At 58.0% G+C, this 18,968-nt stretch overlaps 3 protein-coding genes across 5 annotated transcripts; 1 reads left to right on the top strand and 2 right to left on the bottom strand.

Annotated features, from left to right (window-relative positions):
* Positions 1 to 71: 71 nt before the first annotated feature.
* ZNF646 (zinc finger protein 646) lies at positions 72 to 9,020 on the top strand. Of its 2 annotated transcripts, XM_057750554.1 has the most exons (4): positions 72 to 564; positions 1,739 to 7,134; positions 7,985 to 8,152; positions 8,443 to 8,554. In XM_057750554.1, exons 2-3 carry the CDS (start codon positions 1,821 to 1,823, stop codon positions 8,110 to 8,112), a joined length of 5,442 nt encoding a protein of 1,813 aa, XP_057606537.1. In that variant the 5' UTR covers positions 72 to 564; positions 1,739 to 1,820; the 3' UTR covers positions 8,113 to 8,152; positions 8,443 to 8,554. The 2 variants fall into 2 exon arrangements, with proteins under 2 accessions (XP_057606537.1, XP_057606538.1); XM_057750555.1 differs by lacking the exon at positions 7,985 to 8,152 and having other exon boundaries at positions 8,443 to 9,020.
* PRSS53 (serine protease 53) lies at positions 8,961 to 15,142 on the bottom strand. Its single transcript, XM_057750556.1, has 11 exons — positions 14,059 to 15,142; positions 13,099 to 13,119; positions 12,830 to 12,992; positions 12,232 to 12,497; positions 11,934 to 12,088; positions 11,555 to 11,774; positions 10,624 to 10,774; positions 10,296 to 10,540; positions 10,064 to 10,209; positions 9,610 to 9,841; positions 8,961 to 9,330 (listed from the first exon to the last, which is right to left on the bottom strand). Exons 1-11 carry the CDS (start codon positions 14,114 to 14,116, stop codon positions 9,311 to 9,313), a joined length of 1,677 nt encoding a protein of 558 aa, XP_057606539.1. The 5' UTR covers positions 14,117 to 15,142; the 3' UTR covers positions 8,961 to 9,310.
* A 1,211-nt stretch (positions 15,143 to 16,353) lies between these two features.
* VKORC1 (vitamin K epoxide reductase complex subunit 1) lies at positions 16,354 to 18,551 on the bottom strand. 2 transcript variants are annotated; one of them, XM_057749701.1, is made up of 3 exons: positions 18,174 to 18,532; positions 17,284 to 17,393; positions 16,354 to 16,821 (listed from the first exon to the last, which is right to left on the bottom strand). In XM_057749701.1, the coding sequence occupies exons 1-3, from the start codon at positions 18,344 to 18,346 to the stop codon at positions 16,613 to 16,615; spliced, it is 492 nt and encodes a 163-aa protein (XP_057605684.1). In that variant the 5' UTR covers positions 18,347 to 18,532; the 3' UTR covers positions 16,354 to 16,612. The 2 variants fall into 2 exon arrangements, with proteins under 2 accessions (XP_057605684.1, XP_057605685.1); XM_057749702.1 differs by lacking the exon at positions 17,284 to 17,393 and having other exon boundaries at positions 16,716 to 16,821; positions 18,174 to 18,551.
* Positions 18,552 to 18,968: the final 417 nt, after the last annotated feature.

Here is an 18,968-nt window from a genome sequence, read left to right as displayed (position 1 = left end):
AGAGCCCTTTTTATCCTCTTCTGCGCTCAGCCAATATGCACCGGAACGATTTTTGCCGCTCCTCCCGGAAGTGTGGCTGAGGTTCGTGCAGAAGAACGCAGCTCTTTGACCTACGTGGGCGGGGTCAGAGTCGCGCGTTTGCTGCTTCTCCCCTAGCACCGGAAATGTGTTGTATAGACCCGCTGCTTGGAGGCGGGGCAGAAGCATATTTAAGGCGGAAGTTTGGCGGGGAACCTTTTGCGGCTAGGACACTTCCTGTTTCCTAGTAACAATAGGAAGTGTCCGCGGAGCTGGGGGGGGTAGACTGCTGGCTCGTGCCAGCTGCGCCCTCTTTCCTCTACCTCCTTCCTTCTCTCCCTCTCCTTTCCCTCTTTCCCTCCCCTCCCACTTCCCAGGAGCCCTGGCAGAGTGTGCGTGTGTGGGAGCTCGAGAGCCCCCCCACAACCACCCCTTGGGGCGCGCTGCTGCAGTTAGGGTGAGGGTCCCAGTGCGCAGGCGCACTCCCGTTCGCGGTCCCCAACGGACGCACCCGCGGCGGGAACGAGAAGGGGCCACCGGCGTGAGGTAGGGGTCCTAAGAGGAAACTGGCCGAGATGAGTGAGGCGAGAGGACCTCATTGGTGGTTGATTAGGACAGGAGACTCTTGAGCGAAGGGGCTTTGTGAAGTGAGAATTCTGGGAGCAGGTTCAGTAAGGGGGTTTAGAGTCAGACATAGGAGTTGTATTGGGGTCCCAAGGGAGTGAAGAGTCAGAGTCAGAGAAGGCCAAGGTAATGTAGAAGGCATGGGGGCCTGCTATGGAGAGAGCAAGGGCTTTGGAATCTTCCTTGATTGTCTGAGTCAATGGGCTTGCTCGTGTGTAAACTGGAATAACAGGCATTGTAGTGTGTTGTGAAGACTAAGTGACAGAACGAATATTCTTTACTTAGCACAGTGCCTGGAACATGGTAATGCTTAGGTAGCACGGGTTGCTGTTGTCATCAGCATTAAAAGAGAAGGTAGAAGAAAAAATGAGAAGGGATGGAGAGGATAAAGTGAGGCGCTGTGGGGAAAAAAAAGGTAGGGGGTGAAGAACTAGAAAGGAGGTGGAATTTCCAAGATGGAAGATTGTCTGGAATTTGGGGAACTTTCTGAAAGAGAGTCTTTCAGAAAGGAGACTTTGTGACCCTGAAGGGAGTAGGGCAAGTGGGGGAATAAGCCAGCCCTTTCTCTGAAGGGGGCCTCTAACCTCACCTCTCACGTCATAGGCCGTCAACTGAAGAAAGAGGCTGCTTTTTCAGTGCCTCTAGGCTATTTTGTTTAGCCGGGAGGTGAAGGAGGGAGGATTGGACTTACCTTATTGAAGGTTCCAGGAGAGGTACAGGTTTCCTTTTAGGATGTCACAGAAGATAGGTTGTTTGTTTCAGAATTATAGAAAGCAGAGGGTTAGGTGCAGTAAGACTTTTTGGGTTTGGTCTGAAGACAGGATAATCGGTTTGTAATCACATGTAGGTCGCATTCCTTTAGATGTTAGTTTCTTATCTCTACCTCTAGAGAGGAGTTAGGCCTAGGGGAGCTCCCATATTTGGGGAGCTTGTATGCAGAGAAGTCTTAAATGATGGTGCTTCTGGAATAGATCCAGTAGAGAGCAGGTCTCTGGACATTGCTGCTTGGGGAAACTCTCTGTGAACTTGTTGCTCATAGAACCAAAAGGCAAAGTTAATGCAGGCTTTCCTTCTGACTACTGCCCCCTCTTCGTAGGCCTTGGACCCTCCACCACAGGAAGATGCTGCTGCCTCCTGGCTGCTTTTCCTGAACCTCCAAGTTTCTGCCACACTGCCCCATGGAGGACACACCCACCTCACTCAGCTGCTCTGACTGTCAGCGCCACTTTCCTAGCCTCCCAGAATTGTCACGGCACCGAGAACTGCTCCATCCATCTTCCAACCAGGATAGTGAGGAGGCCGACAGCATCCCTCGGCCCTACCGCTGTCAGCAGTGTGGGCGGGGCTATCGTCACCCAGGGAGCCTGGTCAACCACCGCCGGACCCACGAGACTGGCCTTTTCCCCTGTACCACCTGTGGCAAGGACTTCAGCAATCCCATGGCCCTCAAGAGTCACATGAGAACTCATGCTCCCGAAGGCCGCCGGCGGCGCAGGCCTCCCCGCCCCAGGGAAGCCACTCCAGGCCTCCAGGGGGAGACGGTGTCCACCAACTCCTGGGGCCAGAGGCTTGGCCCTGGGGAAGGCTGGGAAAACCAGAAAAAACATACTGAAGAGACATCTGGCTGTGATTCTGGGCCAGACCCTAGGGCAGCTCTGGGCACTTGGGAAGATCCATCCACAAGACAAGGAGAAGGCTGGGAAAGCCAGCTAGATTCTGAGGAGGGCGCAGAGGGCTGGGGCCCCGCCACCAACGCTGCTAGAGACCCACCGCTTCCCACCCCAGCCAGCAGTCTCCTTAGCAATTTGGAACAGTATTTGGCTGAATCAGTAGTGAATTTCACAGGGGGCCAGGAGCCCACCCAGTCCCCTCCTGCTGAGGAGGAGCGGCGGTACAAGTGCAGTCAGTGTGGCAAGACCTACAAGCATGCCGGGAGCCTCACCAACCACCGCCAGAGCCACACCCTGGGTGTCTACCCTTGTGCCATCTGCTTCAAGGAGTTCTCTAACCTCATGGCTCTGAAGAATCACTCCCGACTCCATGCCCAGTATCGGCCTTACCAGTGTCCCCACTGCCCCCGCGCCTTCCGGCTCCCCCGGGAGCTGCTGGAACACCAGCAATCCCATGAGGGTGAAAGTCAGGAGCGGCTGTGGGAAGAGAAAGGGATGCCCACCACCAATGGGCACACAGACGAGAGCAGCCGGGACCCGCTCCCTGGTGCACAGATGTTGAATGGCTCTGGGGAGCTGGAAGACAGCAGCCTGGAGGAGTACCGGCCTTTCCGCTGTGGGGACTGTGGCCGTACCTACCGCCATGCTGGGAGCCTCATCAACCATCGCAAGAGCCACCAGACAGGTGTCTACCCCTGCTCCATCTGTTCCAAGCAGCTGTTCAACGCAGCTGCCCTCAAAAACCATGTGCGGGCTCATCACAGACCCCGGCAAGGAGCTGGAGAGGATGGGCAGCCATCAGTACTGCCAGCTCCCCTGCCGCTGGCTGAGACCACCCACAAAGAGAAAGAGGTTCCCACCACTACCCTGGACCACCGCCCCTATAAGTGCACTGAGTGTGGTCGGGCTTACCGGCACCGGGGGAGCCTGGTGAACCACCGCCACAGCCACCGGACAGGAGAGTACCAGTGCTCGCTCTGTCCCCGTAAGTACCCCAACCTCATGGCCCTGCGCAACCACGTGCGGGTGCACTGCAAGGCTGCTCGCCGCAGCACTGGCCCAGGAGCTGAGGGGCCCCCCTGCCACCGCAAGGTGGAGCTCCCCCCTGACCCAGTGGGAGCAGAGGCAGCCCCACATGCAGCTCAGGGGCCTGAGTGCAAACATGAAGAGGGGGCTGCTGACATCCCCCCAGCAGCAGACAGGACTGCCCCACAGATATGTCGCCTGTGTGGTATGCTCTTTGAAGACCCTGAGAGCCTTGAACGTCATGGTCGGACCCACGGGGAAGGGGAGAACAGCAGGACCGAGACCAGGGTGTCACCTCCTCGGACATTTGCCTGCCGAGACTGTGGAAAGAGCTATCGCCACTCAGGCAGCCTTATCAACCACCGACAGACCCACCAGACGGGAGACTTCAGTTGCGGGGCCTGCGCCAAACACTTCCACACCATGGCTGCCATGAAGAACCACTTGCGCCGCCACAGTCGGCGGTGGAGCAGGCGGCACAGGAGACGGGCTGGCAGCACTGGCGGTGGGGCAGAAGCCAAACTCCCATCAGGCGGGAACTGGGCCCCAGAGCTGGTGGAAGACAGTGAGGGTCTGGGCCATCCCCAAGGCCCTTCGAGGGGAAGTCCGAGTGGAGCCGAAGGCAATGTGGAAAGTGATGGGTGCTGTTTGCAGGCTGCAGCTGAAAGGGACAAATGTGGGCTTGAGAGGGATGAGACCTGTTTCCAGGATGATAAAGAGAGCAGAGGCACTGAGGAAGGACTGGAAAGGAAGGAGGCCTGTTTCCTTGACAACTTGGACATCCCAGGCGATGAGGAAGGCAGTGGGACTCGTCTCTGTGATGGCCTCCCTGGCGTGGACGAAGACCAGAAGCCAGGCCCTGGCCAGCCCAGCTCCCCTTCCCACTCCGCCGGGGCTGCTGCTGGCTGGCAGGCTGAAGTCTCCCACCCGTGTTCTGACTGTGGGCATTCTTTCCCCCACACCACCGGCCTGCTGAGCCACACACCCTGCCACCCACCAGGCATTTATCAGTGCTCCCTCTGCCCGAAGGAGTTTGACTCCCTGCCTGCCCTGCGCAGCCACTTCCAGAACCATGGGCCCGGGGAGGCGACCTCGGCGCAGCCTTTCCTCTGCTGCCTCTGCGGCATGATCTTCCCTGGGCGGGCCGGCTACAGGCTGCACCGGCGCCAGGCTCATGACTGCTCTGGCACGACTGAGGGCTCAGAGGAGGAGGGAGAAGAGGAAGGAGCGGCAGGGGAAGCGCCTACCCACAACCCCCCGCTGCAGCTCTCTGAAGCGGAACTGCTGAATCAGCTGCAGCGGGAGGTGGAGGCGCTGGATGGCGCGGGGTACGGGCACATCTGTGGCTGCTGCGGTCAGACCTACGATGACCTGGGGAGCCTGGAACGGCACCACCAAAGCCAGAGTTCTGGGAACACCACCGAAGAGGTTCCCAGCCTCATTCATCACCCAGGAGTGTCAGGTGATGTCACGGGAATAGTTGCAGAGGATGCCTTTGAGGACATGGTGACATCTCTCTCTGGGGAGGGTGTAGACACAAAGCCTGGAGAGGGAGTGGGTGCCGCACTTGCAGACAGACTTTGCGTGCAGCGTGGGGAAAGTTCTCTGGAGACCCAGCCCCGCCCCTTCCGCTGCAACCAGTGCGGCAAGACCTATCGCCATGGGGGCAGCCTGGTGAACCACCGCAAGATCCACCAGACCGGAGACTTCATCTGCCCCGTCTGCTCCCGCTGCTACCACAACCTGGCTGCCTACCGCAATCACATGCGAAACCACCCGCGCTGCAAAGGCTCCGAGCCCCAGGTGGGGCCCATCCCAGAGGCAGGAGGCGGCGGTGAGCCCCCAAACATGGCAGAGGAGGGCCTTGGGCAGGCGGACGTGGAGAAGTTCCAGAAGGAACTTAAAGTGGAGCCCCCGGAGGAGGTGGTGAGGGTGAAAGAAGAGGCCTGGGAGGAGACCACTGTGAAGGGGGAGGAGATGGAGCCGAGGTTGGAGACCGCGGAGAAGGGCTGCCAGACCGAAGCCAGCTCTGAGCGGCCCTTCAGCTGCGAGGTGTGCGGCCGCTCCTACAAGCATGCCGGCAGCCTCATCAATCACCGGCAGAGCCACCAGACCGGCCACTTCGGCTGCCAGGCCTGCTCCAAAGGCTTCTCAAACCTCATGTCTCTCAAGAACCACCGGCGCATCCACGCGGACCCCCGGCGTTTCCGCTGCGCCGAGTGTGGGAAGGCCTTCCGCCTGCGCAAGCAGCTGGCCAGCCACCAGCGGGTCCACGTGGAGCGCGGTGGGGGTGGCGGCTCCCGCAAGCTGCCCCGGGAGGACCGGCCCTTTCGCTGTGGGCAGTGTGGGCGCACCTACCGCCACGCCGGCAGCCTCCTGAACCACCGGCGTAGCCACGAGACGGGCCAGTATAGCTGTCCCACCTGCCCGAAGACCTACTCCAACCGCATGGCCCTGAAGGACCACCAGAGGCTGCACTCGGAGAGCCGGCGGCGGCGGGCTGGCCGGTCCCGGCGGGCAGCTGTGCGCTGCGCCCTCTGCGGCCGGGGCTTCCCCGGCCGGGGATCTCTGGAGCGGCACCTGCGAGAGCATGAGGAGGAGACCAAAGATGGTCAGGGAGACCCAAACGGCACAGAGGCCAGTGAGGGGAACCTGGCAGATGACCAGGGACTAGAGGACAGATCGTGCGGTACTGAGTCGGTACCCCCGCTGGAGGATGGAGTTGTGAGGCCAGTAGAGCAGAGTCAGGACCCCATCAGGGAAGCCGGTTCAGAAGACACAGAGCCAATGTCTTGGGGCACGGAGAAAGCAGATGGGTGGCAAGGAGACAGGGGACCCGTGAATCATGATGGAGGCTGGGGTCAGGTACTGACCAAGCTGGAAGACGAGTCAGAGGACAGTGTCCCCAGAAGTCCTTGCCACCTTGGCAACAGCCAGCCCAATGGACCTAGTCTGATTCCCATGGAGAGCTGGGACAATGGAGACAGCAGCCCTCAGCCCCAGCCGGAGAGCCACTCCTTTTCCTGCAGCCACTGTGGCAAGACCTGCCAGTCAGAAGGCCCCTTGAACCACCACAACACCCACAAGACAGACTGTCATTATTGCCTGCTCTGTTCCAAGGAGTTCTTGAATTCTGTGGCTGCTAAGAGCCCTGGCCGCAACCACATAGCTGCCCAGACCTTTGCATGCCCTAACTGTGGCAAGGCCTTTCAGTCCCACCAGGAACTAGCTGGCCACCTGCAGACTCATGCCAGGGGCCTCAGTCAGGTGTCGCCCCAGATGGAGGCCAGAGGTCTCAAAGCTGCGGAGGCTGAGGTGGACCTCCCTGGTCAAGGGAAAGTCCAGAAGGCCCCATCAGAACCACCCGAGGTCCCCAGAGAGAGTGCCGGGAGAGCTAATGGAGGCCAAGGCGTCAGGTCTGCAGCAGCTGTGGACGAGGAGCGGCCTTTCCACTGTGCCCAGTGTGGACGTTCCTACCGCCATGCAGGTAGCCTGCTGAACCACCAGAAGGCCCACACCACTGGACTCTATCCCTGCTCCCTCTGCCCCAAACTTCTACCCAACTTGCTGTCCCTTAAGAACCACGGCAGGACCCACACGGACCCCAAGCGCCACCGCTGCAGCATCTGTGGCAAGGCCTTCCGGACAGCTGCCCGGCTAGACGGCCACAGGCGGGTCCATGCACCCCGGGAGGGGCCCTTCACCTGCCCCCACTGTCCCCGCCACTTCCGCCGCCGCATCAGCTTCCTGCAGCACCAGCAGCAGCACGAGGAGGAGTGGACAGTGGCCACCTCTGGTACGGGTGCATGAATGGGCGTGGGCAGAGGAGCGAAGGGTCCCAGAGGAGGCGGGCACACAGTAGAGGGTAAAAACTGGCCCCGGAGGAGCGAGGAGTGAGAGGATCACGTGGATTCCAGGAGGTGGCCAGGGCTGGGATGTGAAGAAAGCTGGTTTGAGGATGCTGCCTTTTGAGCAGCTGAGGTCTGAACCTCTGGGGGCTACCTTGCCCCAGGTAAATAGGTTAGCATGGTGGGTTGGGGCAGTGGGGGGTGGTAGGGAGTGGTCAGGGGCAGAGACAGCTGCCAAGGCTCCTCTGCTGTGCCAGAGCAGAATGGTTTTTATTTGCGGGGGGAGGTAGCTGGGTACCATTGGGCTACTGCATCTGGAAACCCTCCCAATCTAGCCAGTTAAGTAATGATTTCCAGAGAAAAAAAATGGTCTAGGTTCTGCTCTTTCCTAGAGTAGGCAAGGAGTCAGGGATTAAGGAAGGGGTATGGCAGGCATGCCCAGACTGTGGCTTCCATGCCGACTTTGGGGAACTGAGTCACTAGTTGGCACCGTACACCTTCCCGGTCTCTCCTTCCCCGCATCTTGTCTCTGCTCCCCCTCCTCTTCTCTTGGAAACTAGAGCCTTGGCCCTTTCCCACCTATATTGGCCCACATTTCTTCTCCTTCATTCAGTCTTCTCCTCTCTCTTGCACATTTTCTTTTTGGGATCCAACCAAACCATCCTTTCCACCTGCATACCCGCATCCCCACCAGCACACCTTTAACTGGAGGACTGAGTCACAGATAATTGTTTCTTTGAAGCCAGGCCCAGCTGAAGCAACAACAATCATTAGCCCCTATCTCCATCCTCTATCAAGGGGAATCTCCAGGGAAAGTCACCTCCGCCCAGCCCAGCCTTGCTGGAGAACAAGGCTGCGGAAGAAGGAGAGGGCTGTTCCCTCAGCAAGTCCCGGACTCGCTCTCCACCTCCTCTGGGGATCTGTAGCCCTTCTCCCAGGACCCCTGCCATTTAGTGGCCCCCAAAGGTGGGTGTCCCTGAGATGGTGGGCCCCTTGACCGGAGATCGTCAGGGCAGGAGGGGATGGTGGTGAGATTCCCCTGAGAGTGCCGACAAGGTGGTTTTCAGGAGAAAAGATTTCTCGTGACCCCAAGGGAATGAGTGAGGAGCTAGTTAGCCGGGTCTGGGGAAATGATTGGGAATTCTCATATAGGCCTTGGGGGCCAGGGCCTGTGGGGAATGGCCTCTGGGGCTAGGGAGGGGGGTGCCAGCTGTGTGGGGTTTGCCCCCTCAGTCACCTCCTTTGTCTCTCCCCAGGAACCCCAGAGGCATCAGCAGCAGGCAGAGGGGACTTGTCATTGCCCCCTCCACCCGCTCCCACGCCCCCACTCCTGGATCCTTCACCCCAGTGGCCTGCGGACCTCAGCTTCTCCCTCTGAAGTTCAAGTCTCCAAAGATCAGAATACGGGCTGGGGGTGGGGGCGGGGGGCGGGTGTGGGAGCAGGTTGCAGGGAAAGGCTTGATCTCCTTGTTCTGCTCAGGAGTAGTTTGGGCACCCCCAGCTATTTTCTCCTCTCCTGCAAAGAGGACCCAGGTCTGGCTTCTTTCCCAAGGAGAGGGTGATATGTTCCTCCTGTCCTGTCCTTGAAGGACCTCGTTTCCCCTGGCTTTTGTCACCATGCTCTTGCCTTTGGCCAGCCCTGCAGCCAGGCTCCCCTCACCAGCTAGATTCCACCACCAGGGAGAAGCAGATTCAGAGAGAGCTGCGGTGGGAATGTGGCCTGTGGAAGGGGAGCCTTTTACTACAATTTGTAACTTATTTTCTAAAGTCTATTTTGTAACAATTTATTTAAGTTTAAAAAAACAGGAAAATTGCTCCTCCGCAAAAAAGAAATTTTCAAGGTACATGGCTGGTGTGATTGTATCTGGGGATGAAGAACAAGGAAAGCCGGGGACACCAGCATTGGGCCACAGAGCTGGACGTGGGGGGGCATCCACAGGCAGTGTCTGCCGGTCCTGCCGCGGGGAGCGGGGGCAGCTGCTGGTCGGGGCAGGTTCCTTCCCAGAGCCCCCGGTGCAGTCGGGCCTGCCCCAGTGCGGGAGAGGGTGCGGGGAGATGGGAGGGGGGCAGGGGTGCTGACGCAGGAGTTGCCTCACTGTGACTCCAGTGTCCCAAAGCCACCTGTCAACAGCTGGCTGGATGGCCTGTCAGGAAGAGGAAGGAGGGTGGGGTTGGCTTCGTCCTCACAGCCTCCCTCCCTCCCTCAAAGGAAGAGGAAGAAGGCACTCCTCAGCCCCCATGACAGGTGAGAAAAGTGAGGTCTGAAGAGGTCGAGAGGCGTGCTCCCAGTCAAGCAATGACAGGAGCCAGAATTTGAATCCAGGTGGGTCCGTCCACTGCTCCACCCCACCCAGGGCAGCTAGCAGGTGGAGAGAGCAAGGGTCTGGAGAGGAAGGCTGGCCGGAGGCCCCAGGGCCACATACTCATGTTAGCCGGGCAGCTTTCAGGCTCGGCCTTGGGCTCTGGCACCTCGGGTTCTGGCTCCTTAGCGAAGTAGACCTGCCAGTCCAAACTGCTGACCCAGTTCTCATAGGCGGGGAGCGCCGCAAAGACGGCGGGGCTTGCTGGGCCCTGGCACGCATCTCCGAAGCTGTGCAGCCCAGCCAGGAACCACGTGCCCCTCACCTCGTGCACCAGTGGGGTCCCCGACAGGCCCTGTTGGGGTCAGGGGACACCGGGTGACTTCCTCTTCTCCCTAGTGAGCTTCATGGAGCAGAAAGGGCTGGGGCCAGGGCTGGGGGTCTGGCTGTTTGGGAGCCAGTTGGCAGAAAGGCTGAATTTCAGGTGAGAGGTCTGAGGCCAAGCCTGGCAGAAGGTCTGTTCATGAGTGGCAGGGCGAAGGGTCTGTGGGGTAAGGTTTAGGGGAGTGGGGCTCACCTCACAGCCAGGCGGCTCACCCACAACACTGGTACACACCATCTCTGGCAGAATGGGGGTGCTGTTGCTCCCAGAGGCTCCATGCAGGCGGCTACAGGCCCTGGGCCCCAGAAGGGTCACAGGCACTGTCTGAGGGGAGCCGGTGCCTGCAGGACGAGGGAGAAGAGCCAGCTGCCACCTTGGCCTCTAGGCTGGATGCACAGCTGCTGGTGGCCCTGTCCTACCTACATACCTGCTCCTTGGCGGGCCAGCCCTAGGACCCAGCCTCGTTCCCCATCAGGCAGGCGGTGGTCTGCATAGGGCAGGCAGAGGGGCCTCAGGCTGGGGCCCAGTGTTACGTGCTGGGCCAGCAGCAGGAGGGCCAAGTCATTGCCCCCCTCCGGGTGGGTATACACCCCGTGCAGGATGACTTGCTTCAGGCCCTGCTCCTCGGGTCCGGTCCCTAGGCCTACAGTCCATTCCTCGGGGGTCTGGCGCCTGTGCAGGGAGAGCGTTGACAGACCGGGTGGCAGGGCTGCTAACAAGGGTGGGGGCACAAAGGCGAGGGAGACGGGGCTCACCCAATGAAGCAGTGGGCAGCAGTCAGCACTGCCTCCTCGGACACCAGGGCTCCACCACAGACCAGCTTTCCTTTGTGCTTCAGCCTGGCCTCCCAGGGCCATGGGGAGGGGGCTCCTGCCTGGGGGCCTTCTCCCCTCAAGGATCCACAGGCTGAAACAGACGGATTACATCATCTGCCTTCTTGCTAAGTGCTCGCTTCATGCCAGGCCCTGTGCTAAACTTCCCATGTGCTATCAAATATCCTCACAACAACCTTCTGAGTCTTTGCTATCCTTGTTAGCGAAGGTAACCAAAGTTACAGAGAGGTTAAGTGATTTTCTAGCTCAGTAACCACAGGCAGGTAGCCAACTTGGGATTCAAAACCCTAAGCTTTTAACTCTGATGGTCCAGCATCATGGGAGTGGCCACTTATCATTCCCATACCCCGCCTGTCTGCATCCCTCTGGGCTGGGACGCCCTAGAACTCCTGGCTCACTGATGCGTCTCTTACCATCAAGAGAGAGCTTCCGTCTCAGGAATTATTTTGCATGCAATTTGCATGTTAGTCACTAAATGCCAGAATTCATGCTATGCTGAGTGGCAGCCCTGCCCTCTCCAATCTCATGGAGTCCCGGCTTGGAAATTTGCAGCTTACCCACAAACTTTCAGCCAGATCCCAGAAATTCCTCTTCTTACCTAAACCCCAAATGCATCAAGTTCCAAAGCAGCTATGTCTCTCAGCCGTAAATGGAGCTGTTCCCATCCTGGAGGCTGAAAGGGGCCTTGAAAGCCCCCTCGTTAGCTCCTGGCAGCGTGTGGACGCCCTGTATCAGTTTTCTATTCTGAGCTGAAATATGTTCCCCTGTGGCTTCCACCTGCTGCCCAGAAGTCCTCATGCAACCCTGGAGGGAGGTCCCCACACATCCCACTCCTGATACCCACTACTCATACCTACACAGCTGTCCTCATCGCTGATCTCTGGGGTGTCTGGGTCCTGGACTAGGAAGGCTGCCCCCTGAGCTCGAGCCTGCAGCCAGGAGCTGTGAGCAGCCACGTTGGTCAGCAGCGCAGGACTGTCTTCCCGGGCACAGCCTGATGCAAAACTGACGATCCCAGCTTGAACCCAGTGTCCGTCAGGTTCGCGGCACAGCACGGGGCCCCCTGAATCTCCCTGGAGCAAGGCAGTGTTGTCAAGGACAGACATCTGAGCCCCAGCCCTGGGTGGACCCCCTCTATGTGCGGTCCTTCCACCCATCCCTATGGATCAAGTGCCCAGCCTAAGGCTAGGCCCCCTCCCCTTCTGTTCCCTTCCCCGTCCTCCCCCTCAGACCTGACAGGGCCCCTGCACGCCGGGCTGGGCACCCCCACACAGCATCCCAGGCCGGGCCGGGCTGGCCAGTGGCCGCTGGTGCAGGCGGTTGTAGAGACAGTTACACGTGGGGCGGCTGATTAGACGCAGGCGCAGATTCCGCAGGGTCCTGGGAGCTGGCAGAAGAGAGGGGGGAGGGGCCAGAGTCTGGGCTCTGAGGAGCAAGGGAGACTGGGAACAGGGACAGCTGGCAGCTGAGGCTGTGTGACCTTGGGCAAGCGGACTTCCTCTGTGGGCTTCAGCCTGGGCCAGCACTTACCATCACTGGTGTCCTGATCCCAGCCAGTGGCCCAGCAGGAGGTCCCAAAGGAGAAGCGGTGGGCAGGTTGGGGCAAGCAGACGGGTGTGTGAGCCATGGGATGGGCGAGCCGCAGCAGGGCCAGGTCTGAGCCCTGGCTGTAGTGGTTGTAGGCCCTGGGCAGCTGCAGAGCCGTCACCCCCACCTCCTCAGCCCCTGCGCTCAGCCCCTCATGCTGCAGAGAACCCAGGACAACCGACCAGGAGTTCAGTTCCGTGACTGCCTCCCTAGAAAGGGGGGGTGAGGACAAGACCCAGGCGTTGAGTGCAACCGGGGACAGTGACACCATGGGAGACAGCACAAAGTGGGTGAAAGAGGGACAAAAAACTTGTGACTTTAAGCAAGGTCCATCCTTCTTCCAACCTCAGTTGTTACATTTGTAAGGCTTCTACCATGAAAGGTTGTTAAGAGTAACTTGATAGTATGTACCCGGCACATGGCATATTTGTAATAAATGGTACTTCGTTATTCTAGGGGCAGGGCTCAGGCTGATGGGGCTTGGGGACAAATCACCCACCCCCGAAGCCAGAAACCCTGTTTGACCACAGCTGTGACTCACTTTTCAAAGCAGTGGGCCGCAGTGAGGACCCAGGTGTCTGCCACCAGGGACCCGCTGCAGACGTGGACCCCCTGCCTCCTCACGCTGGCCTGCCACGGCCACTCGCCAGGCACCATGTTGCCCTCCTGAGGCTCGAGGGGGCCAGGGCCACGCTGCCCGCACGCTGTGGAGAGGGGTGGGTTAGGCTGACAGCAGGCCCCTATCCTGCCCTCACGCCCTGCCCGACCCAGACCCAAGTAAGGCCCAGGCCCCACGGCCCCAGAGCTTACCATGCTGAGCCGCTTGAAGACCTGGGAAGAGAGAGACACAGGTGAGCCTTGGGGGAGGGAGCCTTACCTGCCGGGCCCAGCCTCGGAGGAGGGGACCGGTTTGGGGGGACTGGCCTGCGTCCTTGCGGTGGCTCTTTGGCTACCTCACGGGCCCCTCCCAGAGTGAAAATATTTCTTTGAGGTCAGGACATAGCTTTTACTGGAAGCTATTCAGAGTGTACACTCAGTCATAAACTCTTCTCTCTCAGCTGTGCTCAGACCTGAGCGGCAGGGCCTGGGGTTCAGCTTGGGACGAGGCCAACCCTCCTCCAGGCTTCGGAACCCCCAACGCCTGCCCCCGCCGCTGAGGCAGGGAGGCAGCCTGTGCTTGTGGAGACCAGTAGCTTAATTGTGCCCTGTGCTGTGGAGGCCTAAGAGGAAGGATTAGAGGCCTGTGTCATGTCCAAGTCGGGGAGGGCATCGAGAGATGGAGACTCATCCCACCCCTGTTTTGACGACTCGGGCTCCCCCCCCTTTCCAGAAACCTCCAGACACTCTACCAAAGCGTCCCCTGCCCTGCCTCTTCCCCATCACAGGCACACACAAACACACCCATTGAACGTCTGAGCCAGGAGAGATGGGCTGTATGTAAGATGGGGAGATGGAGGCCAAAAGGCCCCGGAACTTGCCTAAGGTCATTCTGGAAGTAGAGAGGCAGACGGGGGCACAGGGTACACACACAGGCATAATGACAATTCCTACAGACACAGGCTATAATCCAGCCGAAGGAAATCATGCCCATTTGGATACAGGCGGCCACATACGCCTTCCCCCACACGTAGCCAGACACAGTTACATCACCACAGGCTGACTGTCACTGCCCCCGCCAGGCAGGCTCCCTCTCACACATCAAGCTGCAGGGTAGAGGACTGTCCCCAAACCCCCACCATACCCCCACCCGTCCAAACACACGTGACTCACCCTCTATGAGGACCACGGCTCCCAGGATGAGCAGTCTCAGTCTCCAGCTTGGCTTCATGCTGCTTCAGGCCACTCTGCTCTGTGCTCTGGTTCTCCAAGAAGCCACCTGGGTCTCCCTAGCTCCACCTCTGCTCCACCCCCAATTTGCTAGGAGTCAGGTGTCATTGTTTTTCCTGGGCTGGAAGGGAGCCGGCAGTTTCTAGCTCTGGGGCTGTGGCCATGTGGCCCTGGGCTATTCACCACCTCTCCCGGGGTCTCAGCCTTGGCCACGCTGCCTGAGTTCAAATCCCCTAGGTCACTTGAGTGACCTTGGACAGTTAGCCCGTCTGCGCCTTGTCTGAAAAACTCCCAACTGTCGAATGTAAAAGTGCTTAGACCAAAGCCTGGCAGAGTGAACTTGCTCCCAGCGTGGGAGCTGTCCTCCTGGAAGAGGTGAAGGGCATGGTGGGCAGGCCTTCCCAGTTCCCACTCATCACTTCAGCTTCCCTGCCTCTCTCCCAGGCCTGGGTCCAAATGGGTTTCATATCCCTTCTCCCATCTTGATTCAGAGGCAGTGCGTGCAGGGCTAGGTGTCGAGGGCCAAGCTCTCTGCTTCTTGCTGGCTACGAGACTAGCAAATCTCAATGCCTCTCTGCCACCTTCCTGGGAAACAGGGTGCCCACCTTCCTCACAGGTGTTGAAAGACTCAGGAGAGGAGAACCTCAGGGTGCATCCTTTTCCTCTTCCTGACTTCCACCTCAGAACAGACCAGACTGTTCAAGAACCCTGACCCCAGCTCAGAGGCAGCTGTGGCTCGGGTTAAGAAAAGACACCAGAGCCATAAGGACCTGGTGGATTCAAGTCCTAAAGTCTCCCTACCTGCCTCCCCCAAACTAGCTGTGTGATCTTAGGCAAGTTACTTAGCCTCTCTGAACCTCAGTCTCCTCATCAAGATATATCGGTCATCTGTATCTACAGGTTCCGCATCTGCAGATTCGACCAACTGCAGATTAAAAAAAAAAAAATCCGGAAAGTTCTAAAACACAAAACTTGAGTTTACTGCTGGCCAATAACTAGTTACCTAGCATTTACATTGTATTTACAACTGTTTACATTGTATTAGATATTATAAGTAATCTAGAGATGACTTAAAAGTATATCTTAGGGACTTCCCTGTTGGTCCGGTGGTTAAGAATCTACCTTCCAATGCAGGGGATGCAGGTTCAATCCCTGGCTAGGGAACTAAGATCCCACATGCCACAGGGCAACTAAGCCCATGCACCACAACTACTGACCTTGTGCACCTCAACTAGAGAGCCTGTGTGCTGCAAACTATAGAGCCCACGCACTCTGGAACCTGTGCGCCACAACCAGAGAAGAGAAAACCCGCACACTACAATTAGAGAGAAGCCTGTGTGCCGCAACGAACGATCCCACATCCTCAACAAAGTTCCCACATGCTGCGACGCAGCCAAAAAAAAAGAAACAAAACAAAAACCAAAGAATGAAAAGAAAAGTATATGGGAAGATGTGTGTAGCTTATATGCAAATACTATGCCATTTGATTTTATTTATTTTTTAATTTTTTTTGGTTGCACTGCACAGCTTGCAGGATCTTAGTTCCCTGACTGGGGGATCAAACCCAGGCCCATGGCACTGAAAGCTCCAAGTCCTAACCAGTGGACAGCCGGGGAATTTCCTAGGCCATTTTACATAAGGGACTTGAGCATCCTCAGATTTTGGTTTGGTGGTGGGTGGGTGGGTGGGTGGGTCCTGGAACCAATCTCCTGTGGATACCGAGGGATGACTGCAACGAGAGCACCTCATGTGATTGCTGTAAGGATTAAATGAGTTGACACATGTCACATTCTTAAACAGTGCCTCCTACGTGGATAAGTGCTTAGTACACATTGGAAAAAACAAAACAAAAACACAACCTGTCCCTGGCCTCCAGGGCTGCCAAGACTGGCTTGGGGTGGTACATAAGGCAGTTGGAGGGGTTAAGGTTAGACTCTAGGAAGAACTTCCCAGCAAGCCTGCACAGAACCAGAAAGGCAGCGTGCCCTTGCAAGTACATGCTTGGCTGTCCCAGAAGATGAGGCCTGGCCTCCGTGGGTAGCAGGGACAAGCTGCCAGCCTGCTTCCTGGGGGTGGGGGCTGATGGTCTTGCTGACTCCACGTACTGGAGAAGGACTAACCACCCATCCCAGGCAGGCCCTCCACTCTCCCTCTGACTCATATCTGCCAATCTCAGAGGAGAAAAGACTGGGAAAGCCCCACCACTAAGGTCCTTGTCAATCAGATGGCTCAGACGTGGCCAATTTATTTAAGAAATTTTATTGCTCCAAACCTTCCTTCTTTGGGCAACAGCAGGAACTTTGGAAACCACCCAAGGAGACAGAGCCAGAGGCACTAAGGTGGAGGAAACAGTGTGGCATGTTTGGTCCATTATCCTGTGTGGGAGTATGGTGGAGGCAGGTTGCAGACTCTTCTAAGGAACCAGACGTGGCCTCCTTGGGCAAAGATCACATGTCAAAGCAGAGCAGCTGGGGTTACCCCGGCTTGGGGTGAGGACTCAGTGCCTCTTGACCTTGCCCTGGGGTCCCTGGACCTCCCGGAAGCTGAGCACCATCAGGCCCAGGTTGATGGCATAGGTGGTGATGCAGACAATGCAAAAATCATAGAGCACGAAGAACAGGATCCAGGCCAGGTAGACAGAACCAGCTAGAGACACCAGGGAACTCAACACCAGCAGGACAGATGCCCAGCGGCCCTGTAGGCAACCTGCAAGGCAGAAAAGGGTCAGGCATGGGCTTCAGGGACTGGCCACCTCTAGAACACGCCATGACTCCATGGTGCCACCCAGACAGCAGGGGCTACTGGGAAAGAGTCTATAAAATGAGAGGCTCTGATAGGCTCTGCCGAGGCTTTGGTTCTCCTATCTGTTCCATGATCCCTGGGACCCAAATACTGGATTTTCCTGCTGAACTCTATGTGAGATGAAAGACAAACAACCCTTGGATATCCCCCAGAAAGGAACTTCTGTCTTTTCCAGGAAACTGGACTCCTAGAAAGTCTCTAAGGGCCCTTCTGATTCTGCCAGTAGACTCCTTTTAGTTCCCACCTCCCGGGTGCTCGGTGATGAGCAGTTGCCCATCAGGTGTTGGTGTCACCAAGACTGCAAGGGATGGGGCTGGGCTGGCCGAAAGCGGAAGGGGCCTGTCACACGGGGGTGGAGTCACTCACCTAACAACAACTGTAGTGTGTAGAAGATGCAGCCGAATATGCTGTTGGATTGATTGAGGACACTGTCCTCGCCCAGCACGTGTTCCACCAGACCGAAGCCCTGGCCCCACCTGTGGCGGGGAGGGTGCAGGTTAGGAGAGTCAATGCAGTGCCCTGGGCCCTATCCTGGGAGGGTTATTTCCAAGAAGCCATCTGGGCTGCCCTTCCCCCAACCCCCACATAAGTCCAAGGGTCAGTGGCCTCTGGACATGGCCTTTCTTTGGCCAGGACAGGATTTCATGTCACTGCCTCTATCCTCCCCCATCCCCAGGTCAGGCCTGGCCATGGCTCCCCCATAAGCTCCTCTTTTCATCCTAGGCCTTCAATAAGTTTTATGATGGCAAGGTGAGTATAACCCTTCACCTTGCTTTACAGAGCTGCCAGAGATCGGGACATTAGGGCAGAATCTCTCTGCCCTGCGCCCCTAAATCTCCAGCGCCCCGGCCACCCTCTCCCCTTTTCTGTTTTAGGTCATCCCTCTAACCCAGGATCCTCAAGCCTAGCCGGATCTGGCCACCTCACCCCCAGGCAGAGCCATCCTTAAGACCACAATCAGTCCCTGCACTCGACCCAACCTCCACGTCCTGCCTGGTAACTGTTATTCCTTGCCATCAGGATTCACGTGCACTCCCTCAAATAACCTCAAACCCCAGCACATCTGCCCCTCTGCCCCACAGTCCTATCTCGGACACACCTGTGTCGCCAGGCAACGCCCCCTTGAGTAGCCCGCCCCATGCGTCCGCTCCCGGGGCACCCCAATACCAGATGCATCTGGCCACCATGCACACCTGGTCCCCATGCACCGCTCCTATGAGCAGCGGGTCCCCCAAGCCTTCGAATCCCGCGCGCACCTGGAGGAGAAGACGCGCGAACAGCTGATGGCGGTGCCCACGTCGCAGAGCGCGCGGTAATCCCGGTCCCGGGCGCGCGCCGCCTTCACGTGCAGCGCGTAGAGAGAAAGCACTAAGCCCGCGAGGCAGAGCGCGAGCCGCACCCACCCGGGGCTCCGCCAGGTAGTGCCCATGTCTCCTGGTCCCGCCTGAGGCGCCAGCCGGAAGGGAACCAGCCACGGGGCAGGGGCGGGGCCTGATTTGGCCCCGCCTCCTCACGCCTCTCTGGCTGGGCGATTGGCCTGCTGGTCTCACACTCCCTGATCCAACTGGCTGTTCCCAGGATTTAGCAGGCGTGCTGCGGGGTCGGAAAACCGTTGAGGAATGCTGGGACTGGAAAATCAAATTAAGGTACGTGGGTATTTACGGATTGGACTGCCTGCCAGGCATGATGGGAGTTGTAGTCGGGGAGGCTGCAATGCCTCAAGGGTAATGGAGTTTTAAAAATTATATTATTCGGGCTAAAAGTATACAGCGATTACTCTAGTCCAAGCCCTGTTCTGACTTTGGAACACACAGGAATTAGAGACCAGCTGGTCAGGGAATCTAGAGAATACTGCGATCCGATCAAGAAGCAAGCGTCTTCCCTGAAATTATTATCCTGGACATTATTAGGACTATCACCTCCAATCCGCCCAGTTTACCCGGCCGGTCCCTCCTGCTGCGCCAGCGCCACCTGCTGGCCGATCTCTGTCTCTCCCCTACATTCCCAGCTCCATCACCTCCGCCATACCCTTGACAGTATCCTAATCTCTG

Source organism: Hippopotamus amphibius, chromosome 9 (assembly GCF_030028045.1).
Source record: "Hippopotamus amphibius kiboko isolate mHipAmp2 chromosome 9, mHipAmp2.hap2, whole genome shotgun sequence".
In the NCBI taxonomy this organism is placed as follows: domain Eukaryota; kingdom Metazoa; phylum Chordata; class Mammalia; order Artiodactyla; family Hippopotamidae; genus Hippopotamus; species Hippopotamus amphibius.
Note: the sequence above shows the minus strand (reverse complement) of the source record. Positions and strands in the feature narration are given on the sequence as shown.